General features: G+C 36.5%; 3 protein-coding genes across 5 annotated transcripts; 2 read left to right on the top strand and 1 right to left on the bottom strand.

The window, feature by feature from the left end:
- Positions 1 to 493: 493 nt before the first annotated feature.
- On the top strand, positions 494 to 6,824 carry LOC112172221 (pentatricopeptide repeat-containing protein At1g76280). Of its 3 annotated transcripts, none has more exons than XM_024309484.2 (14): positions 494 to 717; positions 804 to 855; positions 978 to 1,038; positions 1,235 to 1,428; positions 1,922 to 2,029; positions 2,227 to 2,409; positions 3,137 to 3,658; positions 3,941 to 4,036; positions 4,168 to 4,341; positions 4,833 to 5,060; positions 5,275 to 5,418; positions 5,512 to 5,700; positions 5,778 to 5,897; positions 5,998 to 6,824. In XM_024309484.2, the coding sequence occupies exons 1-14, from the start codon at positions 704 to 706 to the stop codon at positions 6,400 to 6,402; spliced, it is 2,490 nt and encodes an 829-aa protein (XP_024165252.1). In that variant the 5' UTR covers positions 494 to 703; the 3' UTR covers positions 6,403 to 6,824. The 3 variants fall into 3 exon arrangements, with proteins under 3 accessions (XP_024165252.1, XP_040363422.1, XP_024165253.1); XM_024309485.2 differs by having other exon boundaries at positions 495 to 717; positions 964 to 1,038; XM_040507488.1 differs by lacking the exon at positions 5,275 to 5,418.
- A 395-nt stretch (positions 6,825 to 7,219) lies between these two features.
- LOC112172222 lies at positions 7,220 to 10,211 on the bottom strand. Its single transcript, XM_024309487.2, has 7 exons — positions 9,880 to 10,211; positions 9,594 to 9,683; positions 9,383 to 9,463; positions 9,163 to 9,294; positions 8,404 to 8,625; positions 7,972 to 8,064; positions 7,220 to 7,602 (listed from the first exon to the last, which is right to left on the bottom strand). Exons 1-7 carry the CDS (start codon positions 10,096 to 10,098, stop codon positions 7,441 to 7,443), a joined length of 999 nt encoding a protein of 332 aa, XP_024165255.1. The 5' UTR covers positions 10,099 to 10,211; the 3' UTR covers positions 7,220 to 7,440.
- A 3,901-nt stretch (positions 10,212 to 14,112) lies between these two features.
- On the top strand, positions 14,113 to 19,234 carry LOC112173238 (O-fucosyltransferase 16). Its single transcript, XM_024310830.2, has 10 exons — positions 14,113 to 14,585; positions 14,690 to 14,740; positions 14,829 to 14,925; positions 15,058 to 15,134; positions 15,512 to 15,600; positions 15,760 to 15,943; positions 16,872 to 17,053; positions 17,386 to 17,488; positions 17,676 to 18,007; positions 18,100 to 19,234. The coding sequence occupies exons 1-10, from the start codon at positions 14,436 to 14,438 to the stop codon at positions 18,539 to 18,541; spliced, it is 1,707 nt and encodes a 568-aa protein (XP_024166598.1). The 5' UTR covers positions 14,113 to 14,435; the 3' UTR covers positions 18,542 to 19,234.
- Positions 19,235 to 19,271: the final 37 nt, after the last annotated feature.

Genomic DNA, 19,271 nt, shown 5'->3' with positions numbered 1-19,271 from the left:
ATTTTTGAGATATTATTCAACATTATGAGTTGTAACAGCAATATTTTTATAAAACTTTAGTCTTTGGATTCTTATTTTATTATTTTCCTCCGGATAAAATCACTCTTCAAGTTAAAGAGTTGACTCATTTTTTATATTCAATCATAGGCAAGAGAGGATCGATTTTTGAGATATTATTCAACATTATGAGTTGTAACAGCAATATTTTTATAAAACTTTGGTCTTTGGATTCTTATTTTATTATTTTCCTCCGGATAAAATCACTATTCACATTAAAGAGTTGACTCATTTTTTTATTCAATCATAGGCAAGAGAGGATCGATTTTTGAGATATTATTCAACATTGTGAATTGTAACAGCAATATTTTTATAATAACAAAGTGACGTGCAATAATTTTTTATTCTTATTATATAACAGCTAGTTATCTTAATTTGAACTTATCTCTTACGTATGAATGGAGTTGTAACCAAAAAAAAAAAAACGGTATTATGGAGTAGTGGAGTCCCGCAAGCTTGGGCCTTCACTGGATTCGTGACCCAACATCTTAAGGCCCAAATTCAAGTTTCATTCCTTGGGTACTGATGGACTGATAGAGTGATATGAATGAAATCACAGCGGGGGGTTTTGAGATTTTCTGGAGAAAATTCGTCTATCCTTAGAAATGCTTAAACCCTAAAAAGGAATTGAGCAAGTTCCAAAACCATGCACAGAGCTCTGTAAGTATATCCAGCTCCAACAAACACATATATCAATTTCGCCTAACTACCTCCACCTTATTCACATTTCTCTCCTTGTTTTACAGGGCCAGGATTCCATTGCGCTCCATTGCAGAATCATTTTCACACCTCCACCATGTATGCCTTTATTCATCTGTGTATTTTGACAGAGAGTATACCATATACGAATTTTATGAATTTGATTTCCGTATCGTATTTATTTTCTGAGTTATGATTTGTTATTAGTGTTGTTATTGTAGGGACGAAGAATTGTTGTTGCTGAGAGACTGGACTATTCTCGAACTCTTACTATTTCAACTGGTAATCTTTCATAGCTCATCTATGCCATTGTAACTAGATAAGCAAATGCCTGTTTTTCGTGTGCGTAAGGGTGTATTACAGTGGAAATTGCTGGGCTTATGTTTTCTGTAGTCAAATATACTTTTACGGAAGAACTTAGCTGCTTTCGGATGAGCTCAAAAATGCGGATGATCACTGTGCAAGTTTATGAATGCAGGTCGAGATGTTTTATGGAATGGAGCAGAATCAACTACGATGAATTTGCAGATACAAATTGTTAAGGCTCTGAAATTGGGTAAAAGAGGCGAAGCCTCCAATCTTCTTTTGAGTCTAGGCCAGGGAAATGACGTTAAAGGAGCTGATGATTTCATGCATATTCTAAAGTACTGTGCCACGTCACCTGATCCTTTGGTAAGCTGAGAAAAAAGAGGAATTAGTTGACATATGTGCTCATTTGTCTCGGCTGGATGACTTGTTCTGTCATTTGTTTGTTTATTTGCACACCATTTAATCTAGGCGTTTGACATGTATAGATAGAATCTCAAACATGTGTTTTTAGCTGAGAAAATGATAATAAATGCATTTAAGGAGTGTTGATATTGTTTAATGTACATGTGAAGAGTATCAGAGGAAAATTCAACGTATTATGAATATATATATATATATATATATATAATATTTCTGGATAGATATATGTATATATGTAGATGTTTATGTTTATGTACTGGTAGCATCATGATATAACTTTATGAAATCCAACTTGCTGTTTGTAATTGTTCCATCCTGCATCTTGATTTTTGTCAGTTATAACATTCTCAGGATTTAGCTCCCCAGGTTTTCACAGTCTTCAATTGTATATTATTTGGTTTGTAACATTCATGGAAGTTGTTTACTTTTGATGCAGTTTGTCATGGAAGCTTGGACAATAATGGATGAGAAAGAGATTAGTCTGAATAGCCTTTGCTCCGCACTAATGGTGGAAGCTCTATGTAATGGAGGATACTTGGAGGAGGTATGAGTTATACTATAAAATTGGACAGCATTATCTAGCTAGCCTAGTCAGTTGGTAATAGTAAAGTTATCTTGTATGAATACTCTAATATCATAGTTATCGAACTATCGGTGCTACTATATTTGACCAGCTATCATTGTCAACCTTTGCTATGATCAACTAAATATTCTCGTGTTTTCTTGTTTTTCTTTGATCAGGCATTAAAGTTGATAAATTTTCTTAAAGAAAGTCATGGTATCTATCCGGTTCTACATGTCTACAACACTTTTTTGAAAGCTTGTACCAAAATGCAAAGTATGGTTTATGCCAATCAGTGTTTGGAATTGATGGATCGGCGAAAGGTGGGGAAGAATGAAGTTACATATGCACTGCTTCTCAAGGTGTGTGTACGAAAACATTTTGAATTGTGCTGTTTAGATGTCATTTTATTCCTGTTTCGACATAGCAGTTTTTGTGTGTGTGTGTGTGTGTGTGTTTTTTTTTCAGTTAGAAGATGTGGGCTTCATTTTTGCTATGATCTCTGTAAGAAAACTAACCTGGAAAATGATTTTGATTGGTAAATTAATCTCCTGATTTGTGGATTCAAATGGTTTGTTTTAGGATGCTTCAATGTTTTGTAAAGGGATCAAAAGATCAGTTTCAATTTCTAAGGCAGACCCCAGTCATAGTATATGAGTTTCCAATGGATGAGTGGAAATAATGCTTGATTTAGACATTGAGAAAGACCGTTTTAATTATGATTTTTTTTTTTTGTGACGCTTATGTGATGCTTTTGAGATGATTGTTTTTATTATGAATTTTTTTTTGGGTGATGCTTATGTGATGCTTCTTTTGAATTTCTGCAATGTCTAGATTTAACCTTTTTAAATTTTTCACATCAATTTTAGGAGTGGGAGATAAACAAAAAAAACTCATGTTCTTTGTACTGTTTGTTCCTAATGGTGATGCTTCTGAATAACCGTAGGCTCTGTTATGTTTTCCTTCATGATAGTGATATGACTAGCTGTCCATGTACACTTTAATCATAAATCTCTAGAAATATTGACTCTGGAACCAAATTATTCTAAGTTCAGTTTTGTCAAATGATAATCTGTTTGTTCCTTTTAGCTTGCAGTTTGGCAACAAAACCTGTCTGTAGCCCATGAAGTTTGGAAGGACTATATCAAACACTACAGTCTGAGCATTATCCCTCTGCAAAAGTTTCTTTTGTCCTTTAGTAAGTTGGGAGATTTAAAATCTGCATGCAAGACATTGCAATATATGGTGGCTTTAGTCATCAGGGGAAAGGCTTCTGTTAATAAATCTATTAAGGGAAAGTTGTATTCTTCAGGATTGGACATTCCTATACCTTTGAACTGTGAATTAGGCTTGAAGAAACTTAATTTGAAGGAGAATGAACAGTCTGTCCCTTCCAGATACTGCGAGAATTTGGATGGCCATGTTGTTTTTGTGGATCAATGCACTAGTTTTGGCTTGGGTTTTGGAGAAACTAAGAGTGTTCCAGCGGATGGTCTTAATATTGATATAAGTACTCCTGTTATGGAGCTTTTGAGATGTTCGTTCACGAACTTGATATATGCTTGTGCAGAATTAAGAAATGGTGGCCTGGCTGAGCAGTTAGTCCTACAGGTATAGTAATATCTCTTTTTATGTTGTGTATGTTCTGCAATATAATCTCATATAAAAATGGTACAATTCTCCATATTCAACCAGTGATATCATATGCAAAGGTTATGTTATAGTTATTTTTCTCATATGGAGAACTATGTAATTGTATATTTATGCTTAGAAGTTAAGATTATTGTTTCTGGAAACACTCATACCATTTATGTTTCTTTTGATCATGATGGCTCTTTTCTTGATGGATTTCAATCATCTACTGTAATATTAAAGGGGCCCATTTTTATGTAGATGCAAAAATTGGGGTTTCAAATAAATAGCCATGTGTACGATGGCTTAATCAGAGCAATTGTTCCAGAAAGAGGTTTCAGCAGTGGGATGGAAATTGTAAGTTATATTTATTTAACTGCATTTGTTTTCTCAAAAAAAAAAAAATGCACAGATTTTGCCTTTGGGCCATGTACTTCTTAGTTCTTTTTTCTTTAATTACAATATTTGCATTTGTTATTCTTCTGCAGTTGAAAAGTATGCAGCAGAGAAATTTAAAGCCATATGATCGCACTCTTGCAACCCTTTCAATAGGTTGTAGCAAGGCATTAGAATTGGGTTTAGCTGAGACTCTACTGGATCAAATATCTGTGTATTCACATCCACATGCTTTTAATGCTTTTCTTGCAGCATGTGACATTATGGTGAGCTGATATGCTATAGATCCAAATTCTCTTATCAGAACTATTTTCTTTCCTGTAGCTTCTGAACTAAAACTTTATAAAAATGAAATTGGATTCCCTCGCACTAGTGGTCATGATGTGGGTCCTGAGCATTCAACATTTGAACCTTTGTCCCTAATTCTTTTGAATAATATATCCGATATAGTTAGTTGTGCTGTGGTTTAAAACAAATTTAGTTATGTTAGGAAGAAGATTATAGGAGTTATGCTTCTATGTTCTTGGTGTGATAATTAATTATTTTAATTTGCTCCAATAATGAAAATTTTGTAGTTATGCTAGCAGAGGGCAGCAAGATAGAAATATCATGAAGATTTTTTTATTTGTTATATTATTTCCTTATAAAAGTTTCATCTGTTTTCTGCTCATTTTACATTCTCCATCAATTTAAAGCTGTTTTCCTGTTGGTTAATAATTCTCCCATCAAGTCAAATATTGTTGCATAAACTGTGCAGGATCAACCTGAAAATGCCGTGCTGATGCTAGCTAAAATGAAACATCTACAAGTCACGCCAAATATATGGACATATGAGCAGCTGTTTTCCTTATTTGGTAACGTGAATGCCCCATATGAAGAGGGCAACATGTTGTCACAGGTAGATGCTGCTAAACGGATTAAAGCTATAGAAATGGATATGGCGAACTATGGCATTCAGCACAGTTTTTTGTCAATGAATAACTTGGTAACTCCTGGCCTCATGTGCTCCTTTTACTTTGGAGAATTAAATATAATGAATTTCAAAGCAGATACTTAAATTTTGCCCTTGACGATTTGAGTTTGTGTCCATGTATCCTGTATTATAGTTCTGTGGTGATCAAGAAGCATTTACCTAGTGAACTTCTATGCACTATGAATATCTATGGCATTCTTTCATTTTTATTTCCTTATTTTCCCAGCTGAAAGCCCTTGGAGCAGAAGGGATGACGAGAGAGCTGATCCATTATTTACATGTGGCAGAGAATCTTTTTTGTCGTAATCACATTTATCTGGGAACACCTATCTATAATACGGTGTTGCATTCACTTGTTGAGAGTGAGGAAGTAGGTGTTCAAACACCATTTTTTTCCCTTTCTTTTGCAATTATAATGGAGTATTGACTAGTACCATGCTATTGTATTTCTGTTTACATGCAGAGCCAAATGGCAATTAAGATGTTTAAAAACATGAAGTCATGTGGTGTCCCAGCAGATGCTGCAACTTATACTATAATGATCGAGTGTTGTAAAATTCTCAGATGTTACAGATCTGCTTGTGCATTGGTTTCTATGATGTTGCGAGATGGCTTTTACCCTGTAACAATAACTTACACTGCTCTCATAAAGGTAATTTTATTCTATTTGAGGCATTCATGCTTCTTTATTGGTATCTGTTTTTATGTTGGGAGCCTACTTTGTTTCAGACTTTGTTGGAAGATGATATCATTGATGAAGCACTGAATCTTTTGGATCAAGCCAGCTCAGAAGGGAATAAACTTGATACTTTAGTTTTCAATACCATTCTTCGAAAAGCCTGTGAAAAGGTATATCAGGTGTCCCTGTTGCTGGTTCTTGATTTAAATTATCTTTATTTGCTGAGTTTGTGAGTAATATTTTCTTTTGCGTCTTTGAAATGGATTTCAGGAACTGATTGATGTAGTTGAGTTTCTTGTTGAGTGGATGCACCAAGAAAAAATCCGGCCTGATTCAGGGACGTGCTCTTGTGTTTTCACTGCATATACGAACTGTGGTTTTTACAGCACAGCCATGGAAGCATTGCAGGTTTTGAGTATGCGTATAATATGTGACGAAGATGGAAGCTGTTCAGAAAAGAGAAAATTTGAGGACGACTATATCTTTGCTGAAGACAAGGGAGCTGAATCCCATATAATCCAGCATTTTAAAGATTCTAAAGAGGACTTGGCTGTTGCCCTACTGAATTTAAGATGGTGCGCGGTGCTTGGCTTCCCAATTTCTTGGTTGCCTGATCAAAGCCCGTGGGCAAAAAGACTCTCAACTAACTATACTGCCAGGATAGGAGCTACCTAATAGGGGGAACACTGATTGTCGCATGGCAAGGGTGATCCATTGTTGTTATACAATCAGAAAAAGCTCCTCGACTTCAAAGGGACCTATCAGCCCCTGATGAGGCCACACTGCAACTAACCAATTTTAGATAAATAGCGCTAACCAGGAAGGTCTAAAGTCAAACAAAACAAAATCACTGATTTCTTAGATTTATTTTTAGGCTACATTTTGAGAAAACTAGGTGAACCGAGCAGAGAACACAATATTTAGGCAATTTTTGGTTGTACAGAATTCTTGGCTCGGTAGGGATAATGGGATTTACCCTTGTATTTGTTAGCAGTAGGTTTCTTGTAAAAAGATATTGTGTGCATTATGAGATGGATGCATGCTTTGGTGTTCAATCAAACCATGGGACTATAGGACTACTGCTATTTTTCCGGTCATTTTACTTCTGTTAGGGGAACTTATTACTGATTATTCAGGAGCCATGTTTAATATTCGAGGGATTACCATTGATGACAGGTAGAGGAACTGTTTCATGTTTTCTTCGACCGCCTTTCTTGGCCAAGTCGGGAAGCCTGACATTTCTTACCTCATGATCTTACAGTTGGAAACAAATGTTTCCTCTTCCTTGAGATCAAAATTAGTAGCTTTAGAGACTAAGAGAATTATTGTTACTTGAACAAATTACCAAGTAAAACAACTAATGTTTGCTGTCCCAATCCTACAAATGAGACAATAAATTGGAAGTTAAAATGACCGACCAAAGAATAGAAGTCAAAATGGTATTTCAAACAAACGAGACAATAAATTGGAATTTAAAATGACGGACCAAAGATTAGAAGTCAAAATGGTATTTCATTTAATTGATAATTTGAAATGACTAATAAGATCCAATTGTGTCTGCCATGAAACTACCCTTCAACTGCATACTCATCCGTATCAACACGTGTCTTCTAAAAGGGCACATATTCTATTGTAGCAGCTCGAAACAACCCATCAGCCTACTTGAGCCTTCCCGTTATAACTTTCCATTATTTGCGATTCCACACACAGCACTTAAACATTTTCACCTGGAGGCAATTCTGCGAGCTTTGGAGGATTCCCAAGTACTCGTTCCATATCAAAACGAACTTCAATGTTGCGAAGACTATATCCGACTACCATTAGCCAATAAAGCAGCTTTGCAAGTTCTGGTGCAGTTGTTGATGTTACACTAGCCTGTATAAAACAAGGTTATATGCAACTGAAGTACGCTCGAGTGAATTTTGTAAAAATAGGTCAACCTACTATCCTAAACAAAGAAAAATATTCCAATATGGGGTTCAACTCATATGACTTTGCTCCGGGATACAGACTGTTAATTCTGGTTTACAGACTGTTCAGTCCAACCCCACTGCCCCCACAGTGGAAGCTATTAGAGTATGATATAATTAGTTTAAGCTCAGACTCTGCCCCAAGCACCTATTTAACCAATTGTTGATGCAGATTATGACTTTCACAAAAATGATTGGAGAACACTAGATTGCAGGAAGGATGCAATGAACCATAAACCGGAGACTAAATAGAAAGCTCAACAGAAAGGCATACCTTCATTTGGCTAGGATCTGAAACAGCCAAAAGCCGCTTGATGAATGTATCCATTGCAACCACAACATCGTCTCCAGCAGTATTAGTCAACTCCTACAAATTTTAACACATTTAAACAAAGGTCAGGAAGAGACTTACGGCACCTCATAAATAAATGTATATGGAAGCAATAACAATACAAATTCATTAGAAAAATAAAGTTCACATCAATCAGCTATCATCTCCTGGGGATATATGCATATAACCCAACTGACTAGTAGGTGCATTCCAAGTTTCCAAAACAAAAATGTCTACCTCAAAGAATAATAGTTAGTAATAATAAAATTAATGCTGGTTATTTCCCTTCCACAGTGGATATGATCTAGCCGATGCATCATTGCCTAGCCATGAACCTAAAAGGCAATTCACATGAACAAAAGGGAAGGTGTTTACCTTTAAATTTTGGGGCTCGAGAGACTTGAGATACTCCAACAATTCATTTTGTCCATTTGCAGATTTCCTACCAACTTCATTATTCAATTCCTCAATCTCTGCTTCAAGTAACTCTATGTACTTCTTAGCATCTATTTTCTCAGGGCCAGAAACATTATTCCACCTAATAACTTCCCCTGACACATTCGTCTTCTGTGTACCAGGTGCATACTCTGGTGCATCCTATAAAAGTCACAGGGTCAAATTAGCACCATTTAAAGATTCTACATAGAAACATCTCAAGAAGTAAAACAGAAATGACAAATAAACCATATGAATGATTATAAAATATGTATATACACTGATGAATGAGTGGGTGTACAGACCCAAATGATAAAAACAAAATTGTTTTATGAGAAAGCAGCAGCCTTGATGAGAATCACTACCTAACAGTGAACAGCTTTGAATGCCACAAGGCAAACATAGAACTTAGGAGACAATGCTTCTAGGATCAGGTCTATACAAAAATTCAATATAATGCAACGACATTTTCCATGTCAGTTACAAAACAAAGGGTCTGATCATTGAATACTTTATCATAGACTGATACAATAACGATTTCACTGTAAGACAAAGCCTTCTTGAAGCACTCTCTCATGGAGGGGTAATGTCAAGTGGTGCCACCATAACTTCTTTCTTCAGCAAATGATGATATAGCAAAAGGTTTACATCAGCGACCAAAGGAAGTTCATAACAAGAAATGTAAAAGAAAAAAAAAACCTTTTTCTCTTGCCCTTCGGGAAGAGCAACTGGCTCTAAACTTTGCTGCAGTTCCAACCTGTACTGTGCATTTTGAAACATATATCCAGTCATCATGATGCTGTACATAAGTTGTGCAAGATTTTCGGCAACCTGAAACAGAAGTCAACCATTCATCCCACTGAATGTTCAGCAACTATAGAAATTTTACATCAGCTAAAAGTATAAGTTATATCGTTACGGTGGACACTGTGACTGTAAAAAATTGTGGGGGTAGTGTTCCAATCATGTTTGTCACAGTTTGGCGCATTGCATCAACCACCTACATGAGAAGAGTAATGGATTAAAATAAAAAAACGATACTCTCAATCCTTGCATGAGCAAGGAAGGCATCCTCCTCATCAACATTAAAATCGCGCGGCTGCTTGCCAAAGACATAAATAAATAAATACCTGCTGGGGCGCTCTCTTTACAAACAGCTCCATAAATTCAGGCTGCACATTTTTTACATACTCCAATAGTATATCCCTCCTGCTCTTTGGCTGTTGAATTCAACAATACAGATAAAATCTAATCAACTGCACATTATCAAAGCTCTAATTATGATGTTCTTGGCATTCATGATTAAGTAGTAGTGAAATGATACCCATCATATAATGGTCCTAAATTTTTAGTACTAGCTAAGCTATATCACCATCACCCATAAAGCACAGTATGAATCAATAATGGAAAGAGTACCACAGTGCCGTTGGGAGGTTTGGAATCACCGGAGTTGAGCCCATTGTTGTTCTTGGAAGAATCGTAAGCCACAATTCTCAAACTGATTCTGCTGCCCCTGCTTTTGGTCTTTATTGGGAAACTAACCGTAGAAGACGACGCAACCCAAGAATAAGCAGATGAAGAAGAAGATGATTTTGGTACAAGAAGAAAAGAGGGCTTCACCGTCAAGGAATACATGGTCTCCACAACAATCCAATAACTTTGGAAATCCTAATGCTTTGGGTTTTTACTTGGGTCGATTTACACGGAGACACGAAATAAAGAGAGAAGGTGAGAACTGAAGTGCAGGGATCAGGTTCTGCACGTGTGCTTAGAATGTGTGTAAGGCTAAGCGCCATGCGGCTGCGGTTCTTCGTTGGGCCGGGACAGTAAACCGGCTCAATTAGCTAGTCCAGGCCCATGACATAAGAAGGACGGGTCCAAGTCCACGACTCTAAGACCGGTCAGGCCCGATGTGCCAGTCATATGGTTAAATTCCCTGAATACTCCGGACTAGGGACACCGGCTTTATCTCCAACTGGCTGTTGACTGTTGAGAATATGTCATGGTGAATTCAATGAACACACACGTGCGTATCTGCACCATTTAGTTAGTAAATGTCTCTTATCTGTATCATAACGTATCCTAATCTTAAGATTTCTATAGGGTCCTTGACCCAAAGCACTAAAATTATCTCACTTACCCCAACAACAGATTTGTATTCTCATCAACTCAAATCAAACAGAAATGACAAATATGCCCTCAGCTTAATTAAGAAACTACAACCACTGCCACCCACTCATCTCTTTCTCATCCCGATCTTTCTCTCCTCCAGCGCTCTCTCTCTCCTCCGGCATGTCTTTCTCTTCTCCGCACCGTCGTTAAGGCTCAAAGGGTACTAGAATGGCCGGAAAACGCCTGGATAACCTGGAGGTGATTCTCGACGACGCTCTCGGCTCTGCTCCGATCGTTTTGCAGAACCACCCACCGCTCCGATCATTTTGTAGAGCAACCACTCGTCGTTACTTCTCCGATCAACCTCTCGACGACGCAAAACCACCAGTCACCATCGTTTTGCAAAACCCAATCTAGCGAGGACCCGATTTGGCGGAGGTGCAGCCTAGAAGCCGGCGATCGTTGTGAGGCGGCGCCATGGATCGTGCCACTGGCGGCGACTACGTGCAGCTCCTGCAAGACAGCTTCAAGACAACTCCGGTCACGGGTCTGCAACCAGAATGAGAAGGGGAAGTGGTTGCCCAGATCATTTTTCTGGGTGTCCAAATCAAGAATTTTTTTTTTTAAGTAATAGAACAGAATGAAAGAAAAAAAAGTTTTAAATGTCTATTGGAAAGCAATAGACATTTTAAATTGATATAATCTCTTCATTTTTTTCTTTAATCAAAGTTTTATTTGTCTAATTTTAAGAATATTAGTTCTCATTCTTTTAATCGAAAGTTCTATTGAGAGGCAATAGAGGTCTATTAGGGGGCAATAAATTATTGAGGCAATAGACGTCTATTGGGGGGCAATAGACATCTATTGGGGGTAATAGAGGTTTTCAGAAAAATCCAGTGGGCGGTGACCGGAATCCGGCAGTCGGTGACAGGCTTCGGCGAAGTCTCCTATGGTTTCTCCTTTTTCTTTAAGTAACAAAGGGGTGAGGATAAAATGGTATTAAAAAAAATATTAAAAAAAAAAAAAACCCTTAATGGGGTATTAGGGAATACTCCCTTAAAGTGTTTTAGGTAAGAGGAAATTAAAAAAACTTAATGGGTTAAGTGGAAAAAAAATCCCTAAGGGGGGTGTATTGTATATGGAATTAGTGGAACTTTTAAAGAAATCTATGGAATTTAAAAGTCTGGGTGTATTCAATATAGACTTTTAACCGTCCATGAAAGTCTTGAGGTATTCAATTAGGATTTTTAAAGACTTCATGAATTCCACCAAAATCTAGGGGTATTCAATTAGGACTTCTAAAAATGAATAAAAATACAGAGGTATTCAAAATATCATTCATACTTACGGAATTAGAAAATCATGCACTTTGTAGTGTTAACTATACATACCAAACTCCAATAATTTTCCAGTTTCCAGACCAAAGATTTCAAAAAGTCTATCAAAGTTTTCTCTTCAAACAAAAAAAAAATCTATTAAAGTTCTTCTCTCTACGCATGAAGAAGTTTGTCCTTCATCATCTCTCTTTCTCAATTTTTTGTCTTTTCTCTAATCTTTTATGATATCAACCTTTTTTGATACCCAACATGTTCATTGTAGTTGTTGAATGTGATTTTTTTTTTTTTCAATTGTGATACTTTGAACCCTAATAGCAATAAAAATGATTTATGAAACCCTAAAACTCAAATATTGTGGTCTAACCCTAGGACCTTGAACCATACTAAATTTTATCTTATTAATTAATTATTCTCATTAATTTGAATTTATATTATGGTTCAAAAAAAGGTTAAACAATTGAATTTCAATTGATTGATTATAGATCAAGACATTGACCAATATTGCTACAATATATGTTAATCAGCGAAAACAAAATTGATGAGAATAATTAACCATAAACATCAAGTGATCTATATTGTATATTTATGTTGTTGGGAGATTAGGAATGAGAACAAACTCGCTAGACAGACTAACAATCATTTATTTGAGTTGATTTCTATTAGAAGATGCTGGAGCATTGAAGAGACAACAAATTATTATTTTGTTTTGTGTTTGGGCTACATTTGTTTATTTTTTATATATTTTGTACATTCTAGGAAATCTGTAGGAGAAGTTTTAAATACACACCCCTAATAACTTAATACACACTCCTTACTCAATACACATACCATTTAATTTCTCATTCTAATATTTTACTAAATACACAACCCAAATTACCTAAAATATCCTTAAACTTAAAAATCATGAAATACACTATTATTTAACATTTGATTAGTATAAATAATTGACCATATTAATTACTTGTGTTAGTTATTGGGAAATCCATGAGGATTTATTATTGTTCCATTCAAAGTTCAAATAGATGCTTAGAAACAGGTTTTGTATTATTTGAGTTCTCATCCACCAAACACCCTATTGATCAAGTATAAAATTTTGAGTCGAACATTCAACCAAAACTGTATCAGTAGTTTCTCCACAATGGAGGAACTACGAAGTTATCATTGGATGGTCAAACACATTAACAATTACAAAGTTTTATACATGTGATGTTTTATATTAGATAAGAAATTGTCTAATCATCACTTTTAGATAAAAAAAAATGAACTAAAAAGTGGGAGTAAAGCGATATGTTTTAAAAACATTTAATGCTATTGATTTCGAAATTCTAAATTACTTGGTATCTCACCCCATTTAATTACAATTCATTTAAGAAAAATTTAAATTAGATTGTTTCTAACTTTATTATTGTTTTAAATGAGGATGCCATGTATAGAAATTCATTGTGTTTATAATTATAGAATAATATAGGGAACATATGATTATTTTTTTTCTTTTTCTTTTAATACATAAATGTCTATTTTGGTCATTTAACCTACCTATAAAATCTGATTTGAAATATAAAATAATAGGGATGTGTATTAAGTAGTTTGAGGTGTGTATTTAAAATTTCTCAATCTGTAGAAGTCATTCATAATAAAGTATATAGATTTTCATGAATCAATAAAAGTCTGTTGCTAAAATCAATGGTTTTTAAGAAATCCATAACAGTCTATCAATTTTTTAAAGAATCTGTGGACTTTTCAAAAAGTCTGTCATTTAAAAAAAGTCTGCACAAATCCAAATACAATACACTCCTCTAAAATTACTGAAAGACATGACATTTGAGTACGATTATCTACTCTGACACTGTTCCTTTGCCAGAACCGCCACTCAAATGAGCATCAGATGTCCCTCAGCGACCGGATTCACAATGGGCCTTCTAATCGCATTTCTATATTTTACAAGTCCTTCAAGATGCAGTTCACCTCTCACAAAGAAGCAAAACCAGCTTTGTATTTCTCAAATTTCTACTCCTCCGAGCATGAAGACTACAACTATTTATGATTGTAATGATGTTTTATTTCCCCTTACCAAAAAAAAAAAAAAACTTTTGAACTTGGATATCTGTATCCGCTGAACAACGAATCGGTTCGCTCACTAATTAACGAGGGTGACACTCATATCAAATCTGTGTTAACATAACACGGATTGACTTGTCCATATTAGTTGGGCGTGGTCGATGGACGAAGAACGTGAAACAAATAGTATGTTTATTTGATAGGAGGAAAGACACTGGAGCAGAGAGGGTGTCAGCAATAAAGCCAAAAAAAGAGAGCAAATGCCAGCCAGGCCAAGCTAAAGCCTCCCCTAACCAAAGCCAGGGCCAGCCCTCCCTCTGCTCATTCACACGTCCCAGTCTCTAACAAAACCCACCAACCCCAAAAGCAAATTCTCAGGAGGAGATTAGACCTCCGGAGCTTCTCCGATTCATCTAGCTGAATCATTTCATTCTAAAACAGTGAACCAACCACAAGCACACAAAAATGGCGCCACTGCGGCGGCGCCACCACTACTACCACCGCTTCCGGTACCTTATTCCGCTCATTTCCGCCGTCTCCGGCGCGCTTCTCATCCTCTTCGCCGTTCTCTTCTTGTTCCTCGCTCCTACTCCTTTCGATGTTCATCAACGTCAGGTCTGCCACACTCTCTCTCTTTTGCTTCTCTCTCGCTCTTGCATTCGCGTCACTCCCCTCCATTTTTTTCGTCTTAATTTAATTTCTTGTGCCTTTCGTTGCAGAATGATCGGGTCGACGATGCGATTGGAGATACAGTAGTGTTTCGCGTCCCGGTTAGGGTTTAATTTTACTTCGTTTTTGGTACTTTTTCATGTGCATTTTGAAGGTTTGCTTGATCTCTGTATGCTTGTTCATAACCAGAGTCGTGGCGGACGAAGATCCTCCGATCGTGATCTTTGGACTTCTAGGAATGCGAATCTCTACTATGGATGCAGCGATGCCAGCAAGAAGTTTCCGAGTGCGTATTTACTCTAGTGTTAGCGATTTGCAGTATTCTATATTGATTCTACATGTTTGTGTTAGCTGTTGTCTTCTAGTTTACAATGGCAATTAGTTTAATCAAATATAACAAATTTGTTTATACTTGCAGAAGTTGAAGATGTCACGCATCCTAATAGGTATTTGGCAATTGCAACAAGTGGAGGCTTGAATCAACAAAGAACCGGGGTAACCATCTTTACGTTTGTATCATAATGATTGCATTGATAGCTGTTGAGAGTTTTAGAAAGGATGTTTGATTTATCCCAAGTCTGACGGTCAAATTGATGGTCTAGGTGAGGATAAAAGGAGTATAATGTAGAGTTAGAGGTTGCCTGGTGCTGATTAAGATGTGGATGCTTGGAAGTTTGCAGTTGTACCTAAATTTGTTCCTTGCATTGATTGTTATCCATGGCTTTCTAAATCTTAGTGGGATTAGTGGCACAGTTTGGTTGCCTTCTGTTCAGTTTAAGTTAAACTGGAATTAGTGTAATTGTCTCTTTAATCGGGTCCAGCAAGAAGTCTTACTGCTGGAGTGAAGCTTACTGTGTCTGTACCTTTGGCAGATTACAGATGCTGTTGTTGCTGCTCGCATACTGAATGCTAGTCTTGTTGTTCCAAAGTTGGACCAGAAGTCTTTCTGGAAGGATGCAAGGTTAGACATTGAATGGCATATATATGCAGGCCTCTTTATTTGCGTTCTGGATTTACTTAGATGAAGACACACACACACACACATACACATATTATGCATTCACTAGTTAAAATTTTATTTACATATTTGCAATAATGTCTTTTTGCTTTTCTTCTGCAGTGAGTTTTCAGAAATCTTTGATGTTGATTATTTTATATCATATCTGTCGAAAGATGTTAAAATCATTAAGCGACTCCCAAGAAAGGGTGGTAAAACATGGACTCCATACAATATGCGTGTCCCAAGGAAGTGTAATGAAAAATGTTATCAGACTCGTCTAGTGCCTGTTCTTTTGAAAAAGCATGTAAGCTTTATGTTCTCTTAAGCTTCTAATTTCTTGGATACTGCATGAACTTCTTTTACGAAGTAGGTAGTAGTACTGCCTTCTTCATTGCTCAATTTGTATCTTAATATGATTTTTTTGTCAGTTGTTCGTGTCATGATATGATGTTTCGCTGTTACATGAAGCTACATCTTATCCCGTACTTATGGATGAAATCAAAACATTTCTTAACTGCTAATGGACACTATGCGAAGTAAACACAGAAATCTTGAGCTTGCATTTGATGCATTCCTTGCCGAACTATTTTGTTTTTCCCATTTTTCAAATCTGTTGATTTCATAGGGTTCCGAATCACTTCCGATAGATTGCTTATGTATGTCTCACATTCAATCAAAATCCATTTTCTTCCAAATTCTGGAACGGGTCTTTTCTTCAATCACAAAATGCTTAAGTCCTAAATTTACATTTTTTATGACCCTAAAATTAAATTTATATTACAGTAAACGTGCTAAAAGTATGATCATTGTAATATTTTCTTTTATTCCCCATGCCATTAGAAGTCATCTCATTTCACTTCCTCAGATTTTACCCAATTGTTTTTCCCCTTTTAAACCATCTGTATATGTTTGGGGCTGATTAGACTGGACCCTGTAGGCTTCAGCAAGCTCAGAGCTAAGAATATATTTACCAGTCAGTTAATAAGTTGGAGCTTGGGCCTAAGCTTTAAATTATATGTTGAAAGTATTTATATTAGTATAGAAGAGCTCTGTGATTACCATTAAAATTAACTGATTAAATTTACAGGCTCATGTGCTGAGACCAAGTAAAGCTTGTGGTTAGGCTCATGTGATAAATCACCCTAAGTTTAGGCTTTGACAATGGCTTTGATCTTAGTACAAGCATCTGAAAATTCTAAAAAAGGAACTTATTACTCTTCATTCTATGACAGGCTGTTCAGCTCACAAAGTTTGATTACAGACTTGCAAACAGGTTGGGTACAGATTTGCAAAAATTGAGATGCAGAGTGAATTATCATGCTTTAAAGTTTACTGAGCCAATACGGAAAATGGGTGAAAAGTTGGTTTATCGAATGAGGATGAAAAGCAAGCACTATATCACATTGCACCTGAGGTAAGTTTGTTTGGCTTTTCTATTTTCTGTGGTTAGCTACCATTTAGTTATAGAGTTAATATTTGTTAGCTTTTAGCATCAGTACAGTTTTTCATTGTTGCCTTGTCTTTCTTTTATATTATCCTGACCCATTAATTTCCATGTCGAGCATGTGGTTCCACTCACCATATCTGTATGTACATTTGTACACGTGTTTCCATGTCTATGTGATACACATGCTTACATGTTTACAAGTAGAGACTAAAACAACCTCTCAAATTCCTTTCCAGATGTTGCAACTTCAAGGGTTGCTTATAAGGTGGTGTCCTGATTTAAATAATTTCTTGCTATAGGTTTGAACCTGATATGCTTGCATTCTCTGGATGCTATTATGGTGGAGGAGACAAAGAAAGGAAAGAACTTGGTGCAATACGGAAGAGGTGGAAGACGTTACATGTAAGTGTTAAGTGTAATTGAATATGGTTCCCTGGATCTACGAGGAATGCCATGTCATGATTGCATTGCTCTCTGTTTGTTCCAAACTTGAAGTCTCCTGATTATGCTGTATGTATTGGAATGATTTCTCTCATTCATCTGGATCTGTAGAATGTATGTTTTTGACATATTTTGTTTTGAGGTGCAGATAAGCAACCCTGATAAGCCAAGGAGGCATGGGAGATGTCCCCTTACTCCAGAAGAAGTTGGTCTGATGTTGAGAGCACTTGGTTATGGCAGTGATGTTCATATTTATGTGGCATCAGGGGAAGTGTATGGTGGGGAAGACACATTGGCGCCCCTTAAAGCACTATTTCCCAACTTCTATTCAAAAGAGACAATAGCAACCAAAGAGGAGTTGGAACCATTCTATTCATTTTCTTCTCGCATGGCTGCTCTTGATTTTATAGTTTGTGATGAAAGTGATGTTTTTGTCACTAACAACAATGGTAATATGGCCAAAATATTAGCTGGACGAAGGTAAGCTGTCTCCCCCCTCCTCCTCTTCTTCTTCTATTCTCTTCTAATCTTATTTCTTTCTGTTTAGTTTTGACATCTTGTATTTGTTGCAGGAGATATTTTGGGCATAAGCCTACTATTCGTCCAAATGCTAAAAAACTTTATCGATTGTTCTTGAGCAAAGAGAACACAACTTGGGAAGCTTTTGCATCTAGTGTTCGTACTTACCAGAGAGGCTTTATGGGTGAGCCACATGAAGGGAGGCCAGGCAGGGGTGGGTTTCATGAGAACCCATCCACCTGCATATGTGAAAATTCTCAGGCTAGAGTCAAGAGAGATGTGGAACCTGGAAAATACGGCAAGGGTAGTAATGTACCAAGAAAAGATGAAGAAGTCGATGTCCAAGACTCGGAAGATGATCCAGAATGGCCCGACTCTGATGAGGATGAAGATCTAAGTGTCCCGCTGGAGAATGATCACTTTAACAGAACTACAGAGGATTATGATACGGTAAACTCAGAGGAACCTGAATTGGAGGAGCTTATTTCTGACTAGACAAATCTATCTCAACTCTGGTTCACTACTGCTTCCTCATATTTGGCTCATCAACTATTTCCAGCTCAAAGTCAGATGATAACCATGTCACTGTATATACAAAATGACAAGGAAAGATAAAGTGGATACTACTTCTGGGAATACTTTGGCTTGAGCCTCGTTTCATGACAGTTAAACAGATTTCGACCTTCAACTTGAAAACATATTGTTCAATGCAGGGGTATGCAAGGGTCTGTGCTTTCTGGCTGAAGAGTGAAGATGGCTCTTATACGTTTCCAGAGTCTTTGCATTGTGGGGGAAGCATGTATGTGAACAGTTGTCAGCGGCCAGAAAATGGTGGTTGTGTTGTGGCCAAGGTAAAGCATGGGGCTTAAGTTTAGAATCTTCAAAAGAGGTTTACGAATTCTTTTCAATTTAGGTTTCTTAGTTGAGGATCTTTCGCCATGCTATACCTATTCTTGGATTTTGATCAGAAAACTGAGTGACAGATCACTGCTGTAAATTAAATCTAAACAAGGGAACACATTTTTGGGTAGCTTTTTTATTTTCACAAATTTTAAGTCAATGTAAGGGGTAAAAGATCGGAGTACAGAACCTGATTTTCAGTGACTGGGTTATCTTCCGATTGTCTACATGAGTTTTAGGATTTTCATTTTGAGATTGAATGGAGAAGGTTTTGTTTGATTTGTTTCTTCTGATTTTCTCCTCTTGTTAGGTAATCAGTAAAGAC

The sequence above is a fragment of the Rosa chinensis genome, chromosome 6 (genome assembly GCF_002994745.2).
Source record: "Rosa chinensis cultivar Old Blush chromosome 6, RchiOBHm-V2, whole genome shotgun sequence".
Lineage (NCBI taxonomy): Eukaryota > Viridiplantae > Streptophyta > Magnoliopsida > Rosales > Rosaceae > Rosa > Rosa chinensis.
This window is presented reverse-complemented; position numbering and strand designations above follow the sequence as displayed.